The sequence below is a fragment of the Coregonus lavaretus genome (genome assembly GCF_964263955.1).
Source record: "Coregonus lavaretus genome assembly, chromosome: 1".
Lineage (NCBI taxonomy): Eukaryota > Metazoa > Chordata > Actinopteri > Salmoniformes > Salmonidae > Coregonus > Coregonus lavaretus.
In genome coordinates this window covers 39829727-39850205 of record NC_139988.1, presented here as the reverse complement: position 1 = coordinate 39850205, position 20479 = coordinate 39829727, and the positions used below count along the sequence as shown (strand labels likewise).

At 41.2% G+C, this 20479-nt stretch overlaps 1 protein-coding gene across 1 annotated transcript in view; it reads left to right on the top strand.

Annotated features, from left to right (window-relative positions):
• Positions 1-12342, top strand: part of LOC311127861 (serine protease HTRA1A-like) — a 50183-nt gene extending 37841 nt beyond the window's left edge. The window contains exons 4-9 of the mRNA XM_084159758.1: positions 1362-1556; positions 1670-1702; positions 1975-2089; positions 9705-9762; positions 10021-10116; positions 11315-12342. Of these exons, the coding sequence (XP_084015884.1) occupies positions 1362-1556; positions 1670-1702; positions 1975-2089; positions 9705-9762; positions 10021-10116; positions 11315-11483 (666 nt within the window). The 3' untranslated portion in view covers positions 11484-12342. The remainder of the gene's footprint in view (positions 1-1361; positions 1557-1669; positions 1703-1974; positions 2090-9704; positions 9763-10020; positions 10117-11314) is intronic.
• The last annotated feature ends 8137 nt before the right edge of the window (positions 12343-20479 follow it).

Here is a 20479-nt window from a genome sequence, read left to right as displayed (position 1 = left end):
CATTTCGCCGGTCCCCACAAGGAAAAAGGCTATTTTAGGCTTAGGGGTTAGATTTAGGGTTACAATTAGGGTAAGGGTTAGAATTATGGTTAGGTTTAGGGTTTGAGGTTAAGGTTAGGTTTAAGGTTAGGGTTAGGTTAAGGGTTAGGGTTAGGGGTTAGGCAAAATAGGATTTAGAATGGGAATCAATTGTTTGGTCCCCACAAGGATAGTAAAACAAATGTGTGTGTATGTGTCCGTGAGTGTGTGTGTGTGTGTGTGCATGTGTGTGTGTGTATGTGTGAGTGAGTGTGATGGTGTGAGGGTGGGGAGTCACAGACTGAATAGCAGTTCACAGACTGCTATTCCAGTGTCAAGTCTGGATAAAGGGAATGAGAGGGGGGAGGAGGAGAAGGTGGGATGGGGGGAGGAGGAGAAGGTGGGATGGGGGGAGGAGGAGAAGGTGGGATGGGGGGATGGGGGGGATGTGAAAGGTTCCCCTCCTCAGTTACACACTCTCATCTTCTCACTGTCGTCTTCTATTAATACCTAGGCTACAACTCATGGGTCAAGTTCGCATTGAGTTCCCGCAACACAAAAAGCTAAAATGGCGTATTATAATTGACATCCATTTTTGATGGATTTATACTATTTGTAGACCTATGGCTCTAATGTTGTGTAGAGATGCCAATCAACATGTAATAATCTAGTTTATATACTATATTGGAAAGGGAAATGTAGTGTTATTATATTTCATGATGGCAATATGAATACACCTGGGTAGTTGACTACAGGGCGTGTTTTGGTGTTTGCATACATAGACTTTTGTTTGTGTATATCTTTGGCTTGTTGGCCAGTCAGTCTCAGTTACATTAGCTTCCACACTGTGACTCTATTTATAACCCAGGGTAAACAAAATGGATACAGGGAACAAATAGGAAAGGTCTCAAGATGGTGCTGTTGTCAGGGAATTCGTTGGTGGTGTGTTGGGCACCACCGACTCAACGTGATGTAGTGACGCGTGGGCTAGGACCATACACTCATTGGCTATGACTGGACGGAATTGAAATTATTTAATGCAGACAGGAAAACTGTGGCTGGATAAATATACCCTCTCTCTGTCTGTCTAGGCACTGTCTCTGGCTTGTCATGGTTGCCTTGCCATGGAGTCTCAGTGGTTCTGGAGTTTAACATAAATGGATTTGTACTGTTTTATGAGGTACTGGCCACATATAAAAGAGATGCACTGTTGAGAGTGTGGACTGACCATACAGTGAGAAGAATTGGAAGGGTCTATGGAATTGTGCTTGAAGGACTTTAGCTTCACAGTAAATATTAATGCTGTAAATAAATATGCCCTCCCTAACTTGTCCCACCTTCAGATCAAGCTTCCTGTGCTGATGTTGGGGCATTCATCAGACCTGAGGCCTGGGGAGTTTGTGGTGGCCATCGGAAGCCCCTTCTCCCTCCAGAACACAGTTACCACAGGGATAGTCAGCACAACCCAACGAGGGGGCAAGGAGCTGGGCCTACGCAACTCTGAAATGGAATACATTCAGACAGACGCTATTATCAATGTGAGTCTGTGAACACATGCACACACACACACACACACACACACACACACACACACACACATCCCAAAGGATTGTGAACTGAGAACTGAAGTGATGTCCTTTTCTGTTTACAGTATGGTAATTCAGGAGGCCCTCTGGTGAATCTGGTGAGAATACTGTTTGTTTATTGACAGTGAAACAGTAGTTCTACATCTCTAATAGAAGGCAGACAATGTGTCTGCATGATGGCACATTGTAGTTTGAAACTGTATGCAAATGTGTGATTGTGTGTAGGAGTGTTACGGTGTTATTAGTGTGTCACTATGTATGATTATGAATGATTTTGGTTAATGTGGTTTTCATACACTACATTGACTGTATTGTATATTGTTGTTGGATGACTGTATTATTGACTTCATTATTGACTGTGTTATTGTAGGATGGTGAGGTGATTGGGATCAACACTCTGAAAGTGACAGCTGGTATCTCCTTCGCCATCCCCTCTGATAAGATCCGAGAGTTCCTGACTGAATCCTACAACAGACAGTCCCGAGGTAGGACGTTTTATCCCTATGGTCATCCTGGGTGTAACATCTAAATATATCCCCCTAGTGTATGGTCCTGTTTACACTCTTAGCCACATATTTTGAGGATAACCATAAACACTTACAGACATTTTGATTCAGACCCCGTTATGACTAAGCTTATCCCATGGCTCACATCAACACCATCATCCCAGACAATCCAATTCGTATACAGCCCCAAACGATCCACAGATGACCAATCTCTATTGCACTCCACACCATGGGCGTTTCTAGGATTTGAAGACATTCGGGGCTTAGCCCAAAGCCAGTAGGGGGGTCCAGCGGCATTCTGCCCCGGCCCCCCAAGAAAATAACTTCAACAGCTAAATGCATGAATTTGGTGCATTTTGACACGAACACAGAGATTAGAACATTGAGAGATTAGAAAATGTTCAGGTAACTTGTACCTACCTACCACAGCAGACACTGCCAGTACTCAATTACAGTTGCTACTGTGGGGGTCTCTACTCTGGAACACATACTGTTCATCTACAGTGTATTGCCAAAAACCACTCAACAACTTCAAACATAGACTCTCTCTCTCTCTCATACACACACACACACACACACACACACACACACACACACACACACAAACAAACAAACTGTGCCGTAATTAGAATCCATAGAGCAGCTTTAAGTGATACAGTCTACTGTGTGCTCACCCCTCCTCTGCCTCTCTCCATCGCTTTCTCTGTGTTGTCTGTTGCTGTCTCTCTTGTCTGCCCTCTTCTGTTGCTGTCTCTTAGTATTATATGTTGCTGATTCTTGTCTACCCTCCTCTCTCGTCCTGTCCTGGTTGTAAAAACTGTAAAAGTAAACAAGTTTTTAATAGTATTTTCAAATTCTTTGTAAACCATGTTTTACTTTTTCACTGTCTGTATTTCACCTGTTATAATTTGTGCAAATAAATACAACTAATTAGAATCTATAGAGCAGCTTGAAGTGATACAGTCCACCTCTGTACTCTCTCCATCTGCCCTCTTCTGTCTCTTTCTCTGTGTCTTGTCTGTTGCTGTCTGTGTCTTGTCTGTTGCTGTCTCAGGTTCTTCTTTGTTACTTTCTCCTTTGTCTATCCTTTTCTGTTATGGCCTATTCTGTTATTCTGGTGTCTCTAGCCATCATATCCTATTCTGTTGCGGTCTCTGTGTCTTGTCTGGTGTCTTTCTCCAGCACCTATTCTTCTGTTGCTGTCTTTGTGTGTTGTCTCTCTCCATCATATCCTACTATTCTGTTGCTGTCTCTGTGTCTTGTCTGGTTTCTCTCTCCATCATCTACTCTTCTGTTTGTTTTGGGCCTGTGTCTGGGACACCTAAATCATCCTCTTCCCTACCATTTGCCCCTGGCTGCTCCTGTTCTAAGTGCTCCACTGGCCTGCTGTTCTCATTTGTCCTCGTCCTTGGCTCATCTGAAAGGTCTCAAGGTAGAGGTGCAACATGTCATTAGTTAGTTTTAAAGGGCGACTGCACTTCCTGATTTGGCCTCATTTTAGATTTGGTTTATTAAGAAATGTAAGCGGCCATGACTGAATTCAAATGTGAGTTGGTTTCGGGGTGTGGTTTGATGTGGGTGTCTCCTGTGTGTGTTCGCAGGTGGGAAGAGTTAGCCAAATTATTTAGCCAATTAGCTTTAACCGGCTGGTGTGCACCCTGACTGACTTTGGATAGCCTATCTCCGGGGCAAGTTAGGGACCGTCAATAAATTACATAATGTAAATGAGACAATATTTTCATGTTGCACACCTTTTCATTTTTTCTCATTAAATGCTTTATATATTTATGTACGAATTTCTGAAATGTATAGTTGGTTTGAGGTTTTTAAGTAATTGAAATTTGGAGCTATTGGAATTTTTACATATTGTCCCATGTACATTTTGTAATTTACCAATGGTCTCTAACTAGCCCCATAGGGATATCCAAAGTTAACCCAAATTTACCACAGGCATTACGATCAGGTCGTGTGCAGCTCCACTCCGAATTTATGATTACTTTTTTGCTGCCAGCTGTGGGCATGTGGGCAGGATTGAAACAAACCCAACCTTAATTTATGCAGTCACGACCACAAGTCTCACAAAACTCTGTTTTGGACGAGACTGATTTTTTTGTCAATTTTGACAGTAGAATAAATGTTTCTGACTCATATCAATGCCACATAGGCTGTTTTCTAAATGAGAAGTTGTTTTTTAGGGGCAGTTGCTCGTTAAAGTTACTGTATACTGACAGGACCAGGGCAACTCTACTGTAAAGAAAAATTCAAGTGTCCTCATAACAGCACAATACAACTCCAATGTGGGTACGCAGACCCACGAGCAACTGAGGCCCCATATGATGCCCATCATTGCCCTAGACTATATGAATATAAAGAGACATGAGCCAAAAAAAATACCTGTAGAATGGAATAAGCTACAGTGAGGGAAAAAAGTATTTGATCCCCTGCTGATTTTGTACGTTTGCCCACTGACAAAGACATGATCAGTCTATAATTTTAATGGTAGATTTATTTGAACAGTGAGAGACAGAATAACAACAAAAAAATCCAGAAAAACGCATGTCAAAAATGTTATAAATTGATTTGCATTTTAATGAGGGAAATAAGTATTTGACCCCTCTGCAAAACATGACTTAGTACTTGGTTGCAAAACCCTTGTTGGCAATCACAGAGGTCAGACGTTTCTTGTAGTTGGCCACCAGGTTTGCACACATCTCAGGAGGGATTTTGTCCCACTCCTCTTTGCAGATCTTCTCCAAGTCATTAAGGTTTCGAGCCTGACGTTTAGCAACTCAAATCTTCAGCTCCCTCCACAGATTTTCTATGGGATTACGGTCTGGAGACTGGCTAGGCCACTCCAGGACCTTAATGTGCTTCTTCTTGAGCCACTCCTTTGTTGCCTTGGCCGTGTGTTTTGGGTCATTGTCATGCTGGAATACCCATCCACGACCCATTTTGAATGCCCTGGCTGAGGGAAGGAGGTTCTCACCCAAGATTTGACGGTACATGGCCCCGTCCATCGTCCCTTTGATGCGGTGAAGTTGTCCTGTCCCCTTAGCAGAAAAACACCCCCAAAGCATAATGTTTCCACCTCCATGTTTGACGGTGGGGAAGGTGTTCTTGGGGTCATAGGCAGCATTCCTCCTCCTCCAAACACGGCGAGTTGAGTTGATGCCAAAGAGCTCCATTTTGTTCTCATCTGACCACAACATTTTCACCCAGTTCTCCTCTGAATCATTCAGATGTTCATTGGCAAACTTCAGACAGCCCTTTATATGTGCTTTCTTCAGCAGGGGGACCTTGCGGGTGCTGCAGGATTTCAGTCCTTCACGGCATAGTATGTTACCAATTGTTTTCTTGGTGACTATGGTCTCAGCTGCCTTGAGATCATTGACAAGATCCTCCTGTGTAGTTCTGGGCTGATTCCTCACCGTTCTCATGATCATTGCAACTCCACGAGGTGAGATCTTGCATGGAGCCCCAGGCCGAGGGAGATTGACAGTTCTTTTGTGTTTCTTGCATTGCATCGCACCAACTGTTGTCACCTTCTCACCTAGCTGCTTGGCGATGGTCTTGTAGCCCATTCCAGCCTTGTGTAGGTCTACAATCTTGTCCCTGACATCCTTGGAGAGCTCTTTGGTCTTGGCCATGGTGGAGAGTTTGGAATCTGATTGATTGATTGCTTCTGTGGACAGGTGTCTTTTATACAGGTAACAAACTGAGATTAGGAGCACTCCCTTTAAGAGTGTGCTCCTAATCTCAGCTCGTTACCTGTATAAAAGACACCTGGGAGCCAGAAATCTTTCTGATTGAGAGGGGGTCAAATACTTATTTCCCTCATTAAAATGCAAATCAATTTATAAAATTTTTGACATGCATTTTTCTGGATTTTTTTGTTGTTATTCGGTCTCTCACTGTTCAAATAAAACTACCATTAAAATTATAGACTGATCATTTCTTTGTCAGTGGGCAAACGTACAAAATCAGCAGGGGATCAAATACTTTTTTCCCTCACTGTGTAAGACCTTGTCAGTTCTACTAGCTAATGTGTGATTTTTAGATTACATAACATTTGAGGACACATAACTTAAGGGCCTACATATTTTCAATGTTTTGTTCACCTACAATCTAACCACAAAGCAGGTTATATTTTCCCCTCTTTTTCTGGCTTCCCTCCCCATTCCCTTCCAAGTTCAAGTTAGTTTTTTTTGTCACATACATGTGGAGTACAATGCTTTCTTGCAGGTTAACCTCTCAGCAATGCAGCAACAATATAAAAAGTAAGTAGCTAAGTGAATAAGAAGAGTAATACAAATAAAAGCTCAATTAAATAATTTCATCAATTTAATAATGGGCAGTTTTTTACAAATAGTTAAAAAGCCTATATGGAAAAACAGACATGAGCCAAACATGTTTACCTGTAGAATGGAATAGGTTATAAGACCTCTACGATTAATTTAATTTAGTCAGTTCTACCACCTCAACATTGCTCAATTTAAACAGGGGTAGCCTTTCCTGCAGTTGAATAACCAAAGCGCCCCCTAGTGGCCTCATGGGTGGGATGTTATTCATATTTTTCATAATTTCATAATTAATAAACATACACTACCAGTCAAAAGTTTGGACACACCTACTCATTCAAGGGTTTTTCTTTATTTTTACATTGTAGAATAATAGTGAAGACTTCAAAACTATGAAATAACACATATGGAATGATGTAGTAACAAAAAAGGGTTGAACAAATATTTTATATTTTATATTCTTCAAATAGCCACACTTTGCCTTGATGACAGCTTTGCACACTCTTGGCATTCTCTCAACCAGCTTCATGAGGTAGTCACCTGGAATGAATTTCAATTAACAGGTGTGCCTTCTTAAAAGTTAATTTGTGGAATTTCTTTCCTTCTTAATGTATTTGAGCCAATTAGTTCTGTTGTGACAAGGTAGAGGTGGTATACAGAAGATAGCCCTATTTGGTTAAATACCAATATAATGGCAAGAACAGCTCAAATAAGCAAAGAGAAACAACAGTATATTACTTTAAGACATGAAGGTCAGTCAATACAGAACATTTCAAGAACTTTAGATTCTTCAAGTGCAGTCGCAAAAACCATCAAGCGCTATGATGAAACTGGCTCTTACTTAATACTTATTTTCCACCATAATTTGCAAATAAATTCATTAAAAATCCTACAATGTGATTTTCTGGATATTTTTTTCTCATTTTGACTGTCATAGTTGACGTGTACCTATGATGAAAATTACAGGCCTCTCTCATCTTTTTAAGTGGGAGAACTTGCACAATTGGTGGCTGACTTAATACTTTTTTCCCCCACTGTACATGATTCAATATGTGTTATTTCATAGTTTTGATGTCTTCACTATTATTCTACAATGTAGAAAATAGTAAAAATAAAGAAAAACCCTGGAATGAGTAGGTGTGTCCAAACTTTTGACTGGTACTGTATACAGTGGGGAGAACAAGTATTTGATACACTGCCGATTTTGCAGGTTTTCCTACTTACAAAGCATGTAGAGGTCTGTAATTTTTATCATAGGTACACTTCAACTGTGAGAGACGGAATCTAAACAAAAATCCAGAAAATCACATTTTTAAGTAATTAATTTGCATTTTATTGCATGACATAAGTATTTGATCACCTACCAACCAGTAAGAATTCCGGCTCTCACAGACCTGTTAGTTTTTCTTTAAGAAGCCCTCCTGTTCTCCACTCATTACCTGTATTAACTGCACCTGTTTGAACTCCTGTTATTTCAGCTTTTTATTTCTTTCATCACATTTCCCAGTGGTTCAGAAGTTTACATACACTCAATTAGTATTTGGTAACATTGCCTTTCAATTGTTTAACTTGGATCAAATGTTTCGGGTAGCCTTCCACAAGCTTCCCACAATAAGTTGGGTGAATTTTGGCCCATTCCTCCCGACAGAGCTGGTGTAACTGAGTCAGGTTTGTAGGCCTCCTTGCTCGCACACGCTTTTTCAGTTCTGCCCACACATTTTCTATAGGATTGAGGTCAGGGCTTTGCGATGACCACTCCAATACCTTGACTTTGTTGTCCTTAAGCCATTTTGCCACAACTTTGGAAGTATGCTTGGGGTCATTGTCCATTTGGAAGACCCATTTGCGACCAAGCTTTAACTTCCTGACAGATGTGTTGAGATGTTGCTTCAATATATCCACATAATTTTCCTTCCTCATGATGCCATCTATTTTGTGAAGTGCACCAGTCCCTCCTGCAGCAAAGCACCCCCACAGCATGATGCTGCCAACCCCGTGCTTCACGGTTGGGATGGTGTTTTTCGGCTTGCAAGCACCCCCTTTTTCCTCCAAACATAACAATGGTCATTATGGCCAAACAGTTCTATTTTTGTTTCATCAGACCAGATTACATTTCTCCAAAAAGTACGATATTTGTCCCCATGTGCAGTTGCAAACCGTAGTCTGGCTTTTTTATGGCGGTTTTGGAGCAGTGGCTTCTTCCTTGCTAAGTGGCCTTTCAGGTTATGTCGATATAGGACTCGTTTTACTGTGGATAAAGATACTTTTGTACCTGTTTCCTCCAGCATCTTCACAAGGTCCTTTGCTGTTGTTCTGGGATTGATTTGCACTTTTCGCACCAAAGTACGTTCATCTCTAGGAGACAGAACGCGTCTCCTTCCTGAGCGGTATGACGGCTGCGTGGTCCCATGGTGTTTATACTTGCGTATAGTTGTTTGTACAGAAGAACGTGGTCCCTTTGGAAATTGCTCCCAAGGATGAACCAGACTTGTGGAGGTCTACAATTTTTTTCTGAGGTCTTGGCTGATTTATTTTGATTTTCCCATGATGTCAAGCAAAGAGGCACTGAGTTTGAAGGTAGGCCTTCAAATACATCCACAGGTACACCTCCAATTGACTCAAATGATGTAAATTAGCCTATCAGAAGCTTCTAAAGCCATGACATCATTTTCTGGAATTTTCCAAGCTGTTTAAAGGCACAGTCAACTTAGTGTATGTAAACTTCTGACCCACTGGAATTGTGATACAGTGAATTATAAGTGAAATAATCTGTCTGTAAACAATTGTTGGAAAAATTACTTGTGTCATGCACAAAGTAGATGTCCTAACTGACTTGTCAAAACGATAGTTTGTTAAGAAGAAATTTGTGGAGTGGTTGAAAAACGAGTTTTAATGATTCCAACCTAAGGGTATGTAAACCTCTGACTTCAACTGTATGTACATATCTACCTCAATTACCTTGTACCCCTGCACATCGACTCGGGACTGGTACCCCTTGTATATAACCAAGTTATCGTTACTCATTGTGTATCTATTGTTACTTTTATTATGACGTGTTTTACTTTTCTGTTATTTTTCAATTTTTCTTTCTCTCTGCATTGTTGGGAAGGGCCCGTAAGTAAACATTTCACTGTTAGACCACACCTGTTGTTTACAAAGCATGTGACAAATAACATTTGATTTGACCTAGCCTCAGAATCACCCAGATATTCTTAAAGTCAAAAGGAATCACCTTTTGCATATGATTAAAGAGCTGCCCTCTTCCTGATGTTTTTATTCTTATTGTGTTTCCTTAGGAAGAGCTGGGGCAAAGAAGAGATACATTGGTGTGAGGATGATGACACTCACCCCAGCGTAAGTAGATCCTTATTAACTGGTCATACTTGTAATGAAAAGGATAAAGATGGGACTTTTTCTTTTGTCAACTCCCGATAAATACAATGAAAGACTTGAGACTGTGAATGTGTGCACTAAACTGGAGAATGCAGTTATCCAAAGCTGTCAAAAAGAATGTATTTGAACTGGGCCTGGTGAACTGCATTTTAGTTGGATACAGACAACTAAGCACTTTTTCCTAATGGGTTACTTAATTTCTTCCCTTTCACTCTCTAGGTTGACCAAGGAGCTAAAGGTGCGACACAAAGACTTCCCTGATATCACATCTGGAGCGTACGTCATGGAGGTGATCTCCAAAACACCGGCCGCAGCGTAAGTACAAACTAACAGGGAAAGAAAGTACAAACACACTCCATCTCACCAATAGTATGAGTTTCTTATGAGTGTGAGGACAAGTTGTCTGACTTTTTCTGTGCTAAGGGATACTGTATGTACATGTTTCAAATGTATATAGACCATCAACGCCCAACTCTCCCCACACAAACCCACTTACATTCACACACACTCTCTCTCCCATTTTCACGTGCAGATGCACACACACAGACACACAACCCCCCTTAGTAAAACATTGCTTGTTCACCCACTCAAATATCCTCCCCTCCCACATCCTCAGCAGCACATTCAGTGTGGTCAACTCTGGTGACCACAGTTCTACCAGAGAAGGGTTGTGGCTGGAGAGACGCTGAGGTCAGCTATTCCCTTCATCCCTCAAGTAGCAAGGGGTTTGCTGTGGTTTTCCTGGTCCCACTCACCCAGCCCTAGTTCTCCTATTAGGCCCTCTGTGTCTCATTGGTGGTGTAAGTGTTAGTCCTGTTTGCCTGAGTACTATGAGGGGAATATGGAAGTATTATAGTTGGTGGTAGGCGGCCCCTGTTCACATGTGAGTGTGATCAGAGAGTAGTTGTGTGAAAGTGGAGGCTTTGATATCACTTCTGGTAACCACTCCATTCTTTGTGTAATTTGGTTTTACTAGATTTCTATTCTGGGTGTGTTTGGTCTGTGAGAGTGTGTTGCACAAAGCACTCTCCGCTGACTAATTATTGTGGTCCGGATGAAGGATACATGTATGTGAAAAGGGTCGATTTGTTGTTGTTGTTATTTAGCAGACTCTTATCCAGAGCCACTTACAGGAGCAATTAGGGTTAAGTGCCTTGCTCAAGGGCACATTGACAGATTTATCACCTAGTCGGCTCGGGATTTGAACCAGCGACCTTTCGGTTACTGGCCAAACGCTCTTAACCGCTAGGCTACCTGCCGCAGTTTATTTCAGTGCCTTCTAACTATTTGTCCAGCACTACAAAATAAGACATCAAATATTGTGTGAAACCTTCTAACAAGAAATGTAAAGGCAACAATGGCCAATGGAATCCATTCCTAGCTGAATGTCGGTGCAATAAAGAGCAATCATGAATCTATACCTTGAAATAACAATCTTATTGTTATAGCTAACCGTTCTATCCAGCATGTTTGTTGCTGTAGTTCTCATTCTGTTGTGTTCTTCCTCTCTTAGTGGCGGTCTGAAGGAGCATGATGTCATCATCTCCATCAATGGCCAGCGGATTTCCTCTGCAACCGACGTCAGCACCATCATCAAGAAGGACACCACGCTGCAGGTGGTGGTGCGCCGTGGTAACGAGGATGCCATAATCACCATCGTTCCCATGGAGATCGACCCCTGACCCCCCAGCCCCACCCATGAGCTGGTGCTCAATGGACCTTATATGGACATGTGTGTTTAATCGCGCCCCATGGAGAATCTGTGGCCTTTAGGGCTTTGTGGCACCATGGCCAGGTTAAGACTCCGCCTTGAAAAGGAACGATTGTACAGAGCATCTCAGCAGAGTTGTAGTTCCTCATCCATTTGTATTAAACTTTTATTATTGTACTACTGTTTACTGTTAAACACAAGCCAGTGGACCTGTTTTGACCTGTTTGTTCTGTGTTTTTTTTATACTGACTGATTGTTCAGATGGAGGCCCACCATGGCAATGTAACACAATGTAGAGAGCAGCTCTGGGCGAGTTGTGCAATTATAAATTCCTATTCTAAGTTCTGTAGTTTTATTGTGTATTTGTCGATGACATTTACGGAGAAGAGAATTTGTGTTTTATGATGGTAACTTTGATGTTGGAGATGAAAGGATCAACCTGAAGAGCTCACGTCTCACAATCTTGTTCAAGCACTTTCTCTCTCCCCCTCTCTTTGTGTATCGCTCTCCTTCTCTCACTCACACCCACACACTGTGATGGACTGCACCCTGACTGAGATTAGATTTACAACATTTTCTTTGCATGTGTATGAGTTTAGCCATTACACACATTCTCACACACATTCACAAGGAGGAAACAGAGTTGATGTGGGGCTGTTTTATATATAGTTTTACTGCCTTCATAAGGGTTTGATACTGGCCTGATGTGGCAGTTGGGCTGGGGGCTCTGTAGGCTGACCTCACAGAGAGGAGAATGGTCCATACACGTGATCCAGACAAGGTCCTACAGATGATGAGACGCTCACATAAACACACTGTACATGATACAGAAAACATATTGGTGTCATTATACTCCTTATAGTGTGCTCTAACATATGGAGTATGTCTAGATTCTGAACTAAAACATTTCACATTAATTTATTCAACATAGAAAATATTAATATTAATATCTCAAAAGTACCCTTTTAGATTTTGTTCATTTTAAGACTTATTTTTTGTAACAATATACTCTAGAAGTACATCAAATTCAAAGAGTGGGCTCTCTGCTAATCAATTTGATCAATTTTATGAGCACCAACAGAGTGAATGGGAAAATGGATTCAAAGAGAACTCCAGAATGATTTTCAGAATGTGCAATCCTAAAGGAGGGCTATGATTGGTTAATGACCTATAATGTACATTTCTATGTATAAAATTGGTAATATCATTAAAAGTACCAGAGAACCCACTCTGGAAATGTCACGTATTTGAAGAGTATATTGTTCCAAATATGTGAAAAAATAAGACTTTTGAGAGATTAATACTAATATAATTTATGTTGAATAAATGAATGTGAAAACATTGCCCTATATTATCCCAAACATGAGTTTAGTTGGTGTAGGCCTAGATTGTACCAGATTTCAGTGGATGAATAACATGAAAAGGATGTATACATCGATGTGCGCCCGATGCCGCCTCTTATCTCTGATTCTCTGCTGGGCGCGCAATATCAAGTGCACCTATAAGTTATTTAGTGTGGTCTCAATTAAATGATCCATAGCCTATAGGCTATAGGCTACGAAGTGCATGCTCAGAGAAGCACAGAGCAAAGTTATATTTCTCAGATAGCTGCTGGGATGGTGTAAATAAAACTTGGCTATATTACACACTGCAATGGATATTCCAACCCTGAGCCCCGGCCTGCTCTGCTCTTGCTGATAAAAAAGTTTTTGTATGCTGCCTAACCAATGGCTTGTGCTGTGTAGGCCTACAGTGGCAGTTCTGGAGGACAGTCAAAGCCTTCTTCTGAATATAATCTTGCACCAGACTAGGCTATAGCCTATGTTCTGTTCAGTTTGAGAAGGAGAGTGCGAAGATGAGGACCAGAAGTTAACTTTGATAGCTTGCTACTACTATAATTGATTTTATTAATAACAATATGTTTCTTGCCCATGATGTAGGCCTATTTATCAGAGTTATTGACCTAACAATAAGACAGATTCAAATAACTTATATTTAGGTGCTGAAACTTGCAGCAGCAGCCACGGCACAATCAATCAGCTCATGGTGCTGAAAGTAGGCAAATTCAAGTAGTCATAATTAATTTAAACCAGCTTCATTTTAATTAGACTTTACTAACAACAAGAGGGCTTTGTGTTGGAGCCTATTTCTTCCTATTTAAGAAATAAGAGGTAGATTTATGAAATTTGACAGACAGATGAAATTAGGCTATAGGCTGCTATATCCATAGATTTGTCGGTCAATTCCTCCACCCACCATGCACTCTTTATATAGCCTTCCAAGACTTGAATTGAGGGGGTACTTTTTATTAAAGACCATTTCAAAAAGCACAGGCCTACCCCTTGTTAGCTGAAGACTTTAAAGAAAATAAAATGGATCCGATTATATAAAGTGGTCTACAACAGCGCTTTGGTCCGCAATGCTTTATGCTAGAAACAAGCTGTAAAATAACCAGAAAAGACGTGACTCCGATGCATCTGGTTTCTTTGACATTCAGAGGCTGAGCTATAACCTTCTATAGCCGAGGAGACAAAACATAGACTTTGCTTGGGAAGTAATCTAATTATGTTACTATCAATTGATAAAGCTATTCACTTTCTGTACAATAGAGATGTTTAAACCCAGACAGCTTTTAGAGAAACATTTGTGACCTTCTCTCGTTGGGTTAAGCCACGGAAGAAGAGTAGCCAGCAGTTAAAACTGACATTTTTCTGCGTCTGTAGGCCTACTCTGTCTGGGGTGCAAAGGTAGGCATAACTTTTGAAAGTACCATGCTTAGATTCCTAATGATGTTTCAGATTTAATTATTTGCAAACAGGGACAGTTTTGTTACAAACAAGACAAACTGATTTAGCATTGGAGAAATATGCTAAGATGTACACATCTCTATGTGATGAGGTGAGGTCGAAGGAGTCAGGCACAGGAGGGTAAATCACAGAATAACAGGCTTTATTCCGCAACCACAGAGTTACGCAAAACAGGCACACTGGAAAATACAAGGCACACTGGGAAATATCCCGGCGATACAAAATACACGGAGCTCCACCTAGCTACTCTATCCTCCACAATAAACAATCACACACAAAGACAAGGGGGCCGAGGGAACACTGATACAGGTACTAATGAGGGGATATGAACCAGGTGTGTGTAATAAACAAGACAAAACAAATGGAATGATGAGATGAGGAGCGGCAGTGGCTAGAAGGCCGGTGACGACGAACGCCGAAGCTTGCCCGAACAAGGAGAGGTGGCAGCATCGTAGGAAGTCGTGACACTCTATCTCTGTCCATTCTTAGCCTGTAATTTCAGTAACTTGTGTGGTATGAAAAAAAATTCTGCTACTATGTAAAATGATGTAGAATTGCATGAAATTTCTCTGACCTGCAAATACAATGATATGCAATGTTTTTACTTTAAAGGAGCTCTTTCCACCCTACTCTTGTTCACGGTTGTCCCACAACCTTCTGGCCCGCAGCCTTGTACGCTATCAAAATAACTGCGTTGCCATGTAATGCTTACAGGAAGAAAAACATTTCCTAAAACTGCCAGTAGCGGTGCGTGGGTAAAATCACTGGGGAAGCCAAGCCAGAAAAAAATGCCATATTACAAACTATATGTTGTGATAATTGCGTTGTTTGCTCTATAACCTTTAAGTTCATATGCCTTGCAACCGTGATACTGTATATAGGCCTAAGGCCGAGACAATAAGAAGACACAGTGGCAGAATAAATTCAACCACACCTTTGTTTCATCACAAAACTGGAGAGCAAACCTCCGTCCGGTGAAGTCCACAAAGCATATTGCATGTAACAAACAGTTACATGACCTACAGCAGGGTTCTTCAATTCCGGTCCTGGAGGGCCGAAACACTTCTGTTTTTTATTTCTACCTGGTAGTTAATTGCACTCACCTGGTATCCCAGGTCTGAATTAGCCCCTGATTAGAAGGAGAGGATGAAAAACAGAGGTGTTTCGGCCCTCCAGGACCGGAATTGAAGAACCCTGACCTACAGCATGGTCAAGCAAGTTAATGTTTCCGACATTTTCAGACTAATAAACAACTATTGATTTAGAAACCACAAAGAGTTACCGCAAGTCGCAAAGAAAACAGGAGCTGCCTCCACTATTCCAGCACCATTTCCACTTCAACATCATCAAATCACCTAGCTATGCTTAGTCTAATACTGTGACAACTAAAAGATACCCAAAACAATTTAGTCCAATCAACGTAAGCTAAATATGATATGGCTGTCCATGGATCTGATTTGTGTGTGTGTGTGTGCGCAAGTAGAAAAAACATGTTGACTCACCCTACTTGTAGAGAAACACCAATGCCATCCTCTTCTCTTTCATATTGACGAAACGGTCTATGACTCTGTCATACAGTACACACTTATTTTTTGTTGTCCTAGCCTACCTGGCTAAAATGCTTGCTTGCTAGCCTAACTTCCTTTCATGGGCAACATTAGCGATTAGCCAGCTAGTTAACATTAGCCTACTACATCTAGCTACATATTGAACTTCTATAATCTCAGTCCAGGGGCACAATGTGTATGAATTTATGGTTGGATCAGAATCGCCATTATAATCATTGGCCAGTACGGAGAATTAAGTACAACCACAAGTCCAAATCCCTATCTCCATCCATGGCTAATTTAGGAAAGGGCCCATTTTAGCTAGCTAGCTAGCCACCAAAGGACAACAACACAACGAGATGCAAATTCTAGTTGTTTCTGTCAATGAAGTATTTCTCTTGAAGCGATGTGACAGGAGTGAAGCCAAATCCAAACTGATTCCCTTGACACTTTTCTTTGGTGCGCCAGGACCATTCACAGTTGAACGCACTCAGTTTAGCTCAACGCTGATTGGTTATTATTTTATACTTTCTTTTAATCAAGGGCCATCCATTTTTCAATTGTTCAGGGAGGGTTTAGGTTAAATATATTTTGCTGAAGGGAGGGCCATTCATTTTAATTTCAGAGAGGTATGATTTTCCCCATGTAACCCTTATTATAAATAATGTTCACTCCCTTAATAAATAAATAAATTGTGTGTAAATTATTTTAAATGTTAAAATACCTGTCATATGACACATTTAGTAATGACAGCATTTGCTTGCCAAACTGTATGTTTTACGCGTGATTGTATTTTGAAATTTGCAAAAGGCAAACTGACAGCCGCAACTAACCATAGACATAAGCCATAGATGGCAGTTCCTATTCAAGTCAAGACTGACAGCCATTGCTAGGGTACCCATGAGTTTAACAGTAAAACTGCCAGGGTTAGAGGTTCCAAAACCCTTCTATGTATTATTTGTCTCTCCACAATGAAACAAGCTGTTCCACAGATAGAAGGAGCGATAGGAGTTGGAAAAAGGTGCTTGTGAGTACATTGATAAGCATACCAAAGTATACCAAAGATGGAATTAACGATAAGTAATAAAATAAAGACGGCACTTCTAAAAGCCTATTTCACACCATAGTCTGCTGAATTTGCTTTTCTTTCATTTTGATTTCGGCACAAATGAAAATGCATTTTCTCAATAAAGAGTTTGGCGTTCGACTAGCCATGTGTGACATGCACATGCAGTTACAAGCCTGCTAGAGTTAGCTGCAGGCGAACAAGCAATATCCACCGTCGTAGTACGGATGAAGCCTGAGCTAGAATGTGAAGCTAACTGAAGCTGGTTAGCTTTAGAAAGCCCTGAGTAGATCTAGCATGCTTCGTAGGATACCCCTCAGCTGTGTCAATATGAGTTAATTGGCTTAGATTGGTTAATTGTGTTTAAAACTCAGAGATAGATCTAGACATAAAAATGTCTTAGACCTTCTAGTGTAAAATGGAGCCTTTTAAATGTAGCTACCTAGACTCAGCATTGTTAGTGATGGGGAAACAAAGCTTCCTGAAACATTGAGGCTTTCCAGCCAATTGTGTCGAAAATCAGTCATTACCTGAGGCTTTGATCAACACAGTGTACAGTAGTGGCACCTGCTAGTCAAAATAATTATTATAGATGACATCCCACACGCCGTAGCGCTTGTGCAGCGTAGCCTTTTTGTCTTCTAGCGAAACCAATACCAAATCAATCAGGTTCAACTAAATGAAGCTTCGGACGTCATTGATCACGTGCTTCTGATAAAGTCATACAGGCATCGGCACACTGCTTTGAAGTATACTGCTTAGCGATTTCGACGCATGTCTCGGAGCTCCGGTATCAAACGTAACAACACTAAGCATTGTCCATGTCTAACCCAGAAATTGTTTCAGTTGATCATATAGACCTCAGACTTGTTAGCCTGATGTAGTAGCCCATAGGTCATAGGAACTGATCCAAATACTTTGGTTTGGAGTTTGAAATGACTTAGTGTCAACCTTCGCTATGTGATGTCATGCACATAGCTGAGCTAAACTGAATTCTAGGTGTTATGAGACCTGTGTTTTAGATGAGTCCCATGGGAATCTCTACCAGTCACAATGAGTCATGTTCTACATGAGCTGCTCCCCTCCATTGCTGTGATTGTACAGTCATTAACAAAAAGCTGTCCTCTCCTTGTTCATATGTAGACCTACAGGCCATAAAATTGTTCCACGTAATTAAAGTCTGAGTAATAGCCAGTGATTTCAGTGTTGATACAGTTGGGACCACTTGCCCCAGAGATGTTCATGAAGCAGTGTTCATTTAAAAACCTCTGGGTCCCAGTTCAGTGCCAATGCTTATTTGTACTTTCTTACACATGCCACAACTTTTTTTCCAACTTCTACTCAGTGAACAGATCATCAACTACATTCAGCCACGGGGCGATTTTTTCTTGAGCGGATGGTCAGTGGGCCAGAACATAATTACAAATAATTTGTAGACTGCAAATTAACCGCAAGAAGTCCAAACAGATATAATGTTTGACTAAAACATTATCATTTCAAACCCTGCTTACATTTGTATCCGATCACGTGTCTCTCTATTATGCGTGGGAATACTTGGGAACAGATTTATTACATTAAAATCACTTGGAGCTGATTTCCTGGTGTTTTTAAAGTATTTTATGTACAACAATAAAAAATAAAAAATAAAGTTGTATTTTATTTTTTTGCTGACAAAACTTTTGGGGGCAAATAAAACCACAATTTGGCCCTCGGGCCGCCAGTTGGGGAACCCTGACATATAGGTTATAGGCTACAGTTGGCAGAATTACACAACCTGCTATGAAGTTGATTCATTTTCAGCCAGTTTGTTAATTGTATCATTAATTGATCATATCATATGAATTTGTGGATGATCCATTCTTCTTTTTCTTGTTGCTTTGGTTGAAGATAGTGGTGCTGTTTATTTATTAGAAAATGAGTTTGCCCCAATAACAAGTGTTGTACTTTTTTCATTACCATCTTGACCAAAGCTGGTCCACCAGCTCAACCTATTCCCACCAGCTTGACTAAGCTGAGGGGTATACTGTACTACAAATCAGGCTTGAAATGGGCATGGTCTACGAAGAAAACAGGGGCAGATTTTTCTTTTAATGTCAGAGAAGGATTCTATGATTTACATTTGACAAACATCTCAAATGTCTGGTTATGTTACCGTAGTTGTGTGCTCATTCCACACTGCGGGCAGTAGAACTGTGGGTTTTCTGTCCGTTTTTATGCAATCACACACGTTTACTATCACAACGTGTCAAAGTCGCTGGGGGACTAGAAAACATCCCATTTGATGGTTGGTCAACTGTTATCTTGCAGTGAAGTGACCTATTTTCTTGGCTGTGTTCGAAGGAAAAGGGAGGGTACATTTTAATGGCAGTCCTTGGGTGCTGAAAACTGTATCATAGGAGGCCCGAGGCCAGAAAGGAAAAAGATGGTGGATGGTGAGAAGACGCAAAGCAAAAAAAAGGGCACAAGGTTCAAACCCAAACCGACATCTGCGAAATACAAGCTGAGGACTTTATCCTTTGAGTCAATTTCAGGAGAGATAATTACATGTTATGCTCCTGAAAATCCTGAGCAGTCGACGGATAGTGAACTCTCAGAAATTGAACCTGACAGAAGTGAAGAGGAGGAACCTGCGCTGACAGGTGAGGTGAAGACTTCCAAGCCTCACCCCAATGATCAGGAAAATGCCTGAGATGACTCTGGCCCAGTGGGAGTATGATTCGTGGAGAAAGTGAATCCATTACATTTACATTTTAGTCATTTAGCAGACACTCCAGAGCAACTTACAGTTAGTGCATTCATCTTAAGATAGCTAAGTGGGACAAACACATATCACAGTCAAAATAAGTACATTTTTCCTTAATAAAGTAGCTATCAGCAAAGTCAGAGCTAGTAAGGGGGAAAAAAGTAAAGTGCGACTATTAGTTCACAAAACACTTTTTGGTTGGGGGGGACTGTGGGATTATTTAAAATACTCTTTGAAGAGGTAGGGTTTCAGATGTTTTCAGAAGATGGGCAGGGACTCTGCTGTCCTAGCTTCAAGGGGAAGCTGGTTCCACCATTGGGGTGCCAGGACAGAGAAGAGCCTTGACTGGGCTGAGCGGTAGGGGTGGGAGGGCCAAGAGACCAGAGGGGTCAGAACGGAGGACTCGGGTTGGGGTGTAGGGTTTGAGGATAGCTTGAAGGTAGGGAGGGGCAGTTCCTCTTGCTGCTCCGTAGGCAAGTACCATGGTCTTGTAGTGGATGCGAGCTTCGACTGGAAGCCAATGGAGTGTGCGGAAGAGCGGGGTGACATGGGAGAATTTAGGAAGGTTGAACACCAGGGAGGCTGCAGCATTCTAGATAACTTGCAGGGTACTCTACAGATGTTGTGAACCTGCAGGATCGAGTCACTACTTTCATGTTTGCAGAGAATGGAAGGGTGTTGTCCAGGGTCACACCAAGGTTCTTTGCACTCTGGGAGGGGAACACCGTGGAGTTGTCAACCGTGATAGAGAGGCCTTTTGGCCAATCCGTTTGTGGTATCAGACTAGGTGAAGAAGAAGTTGGG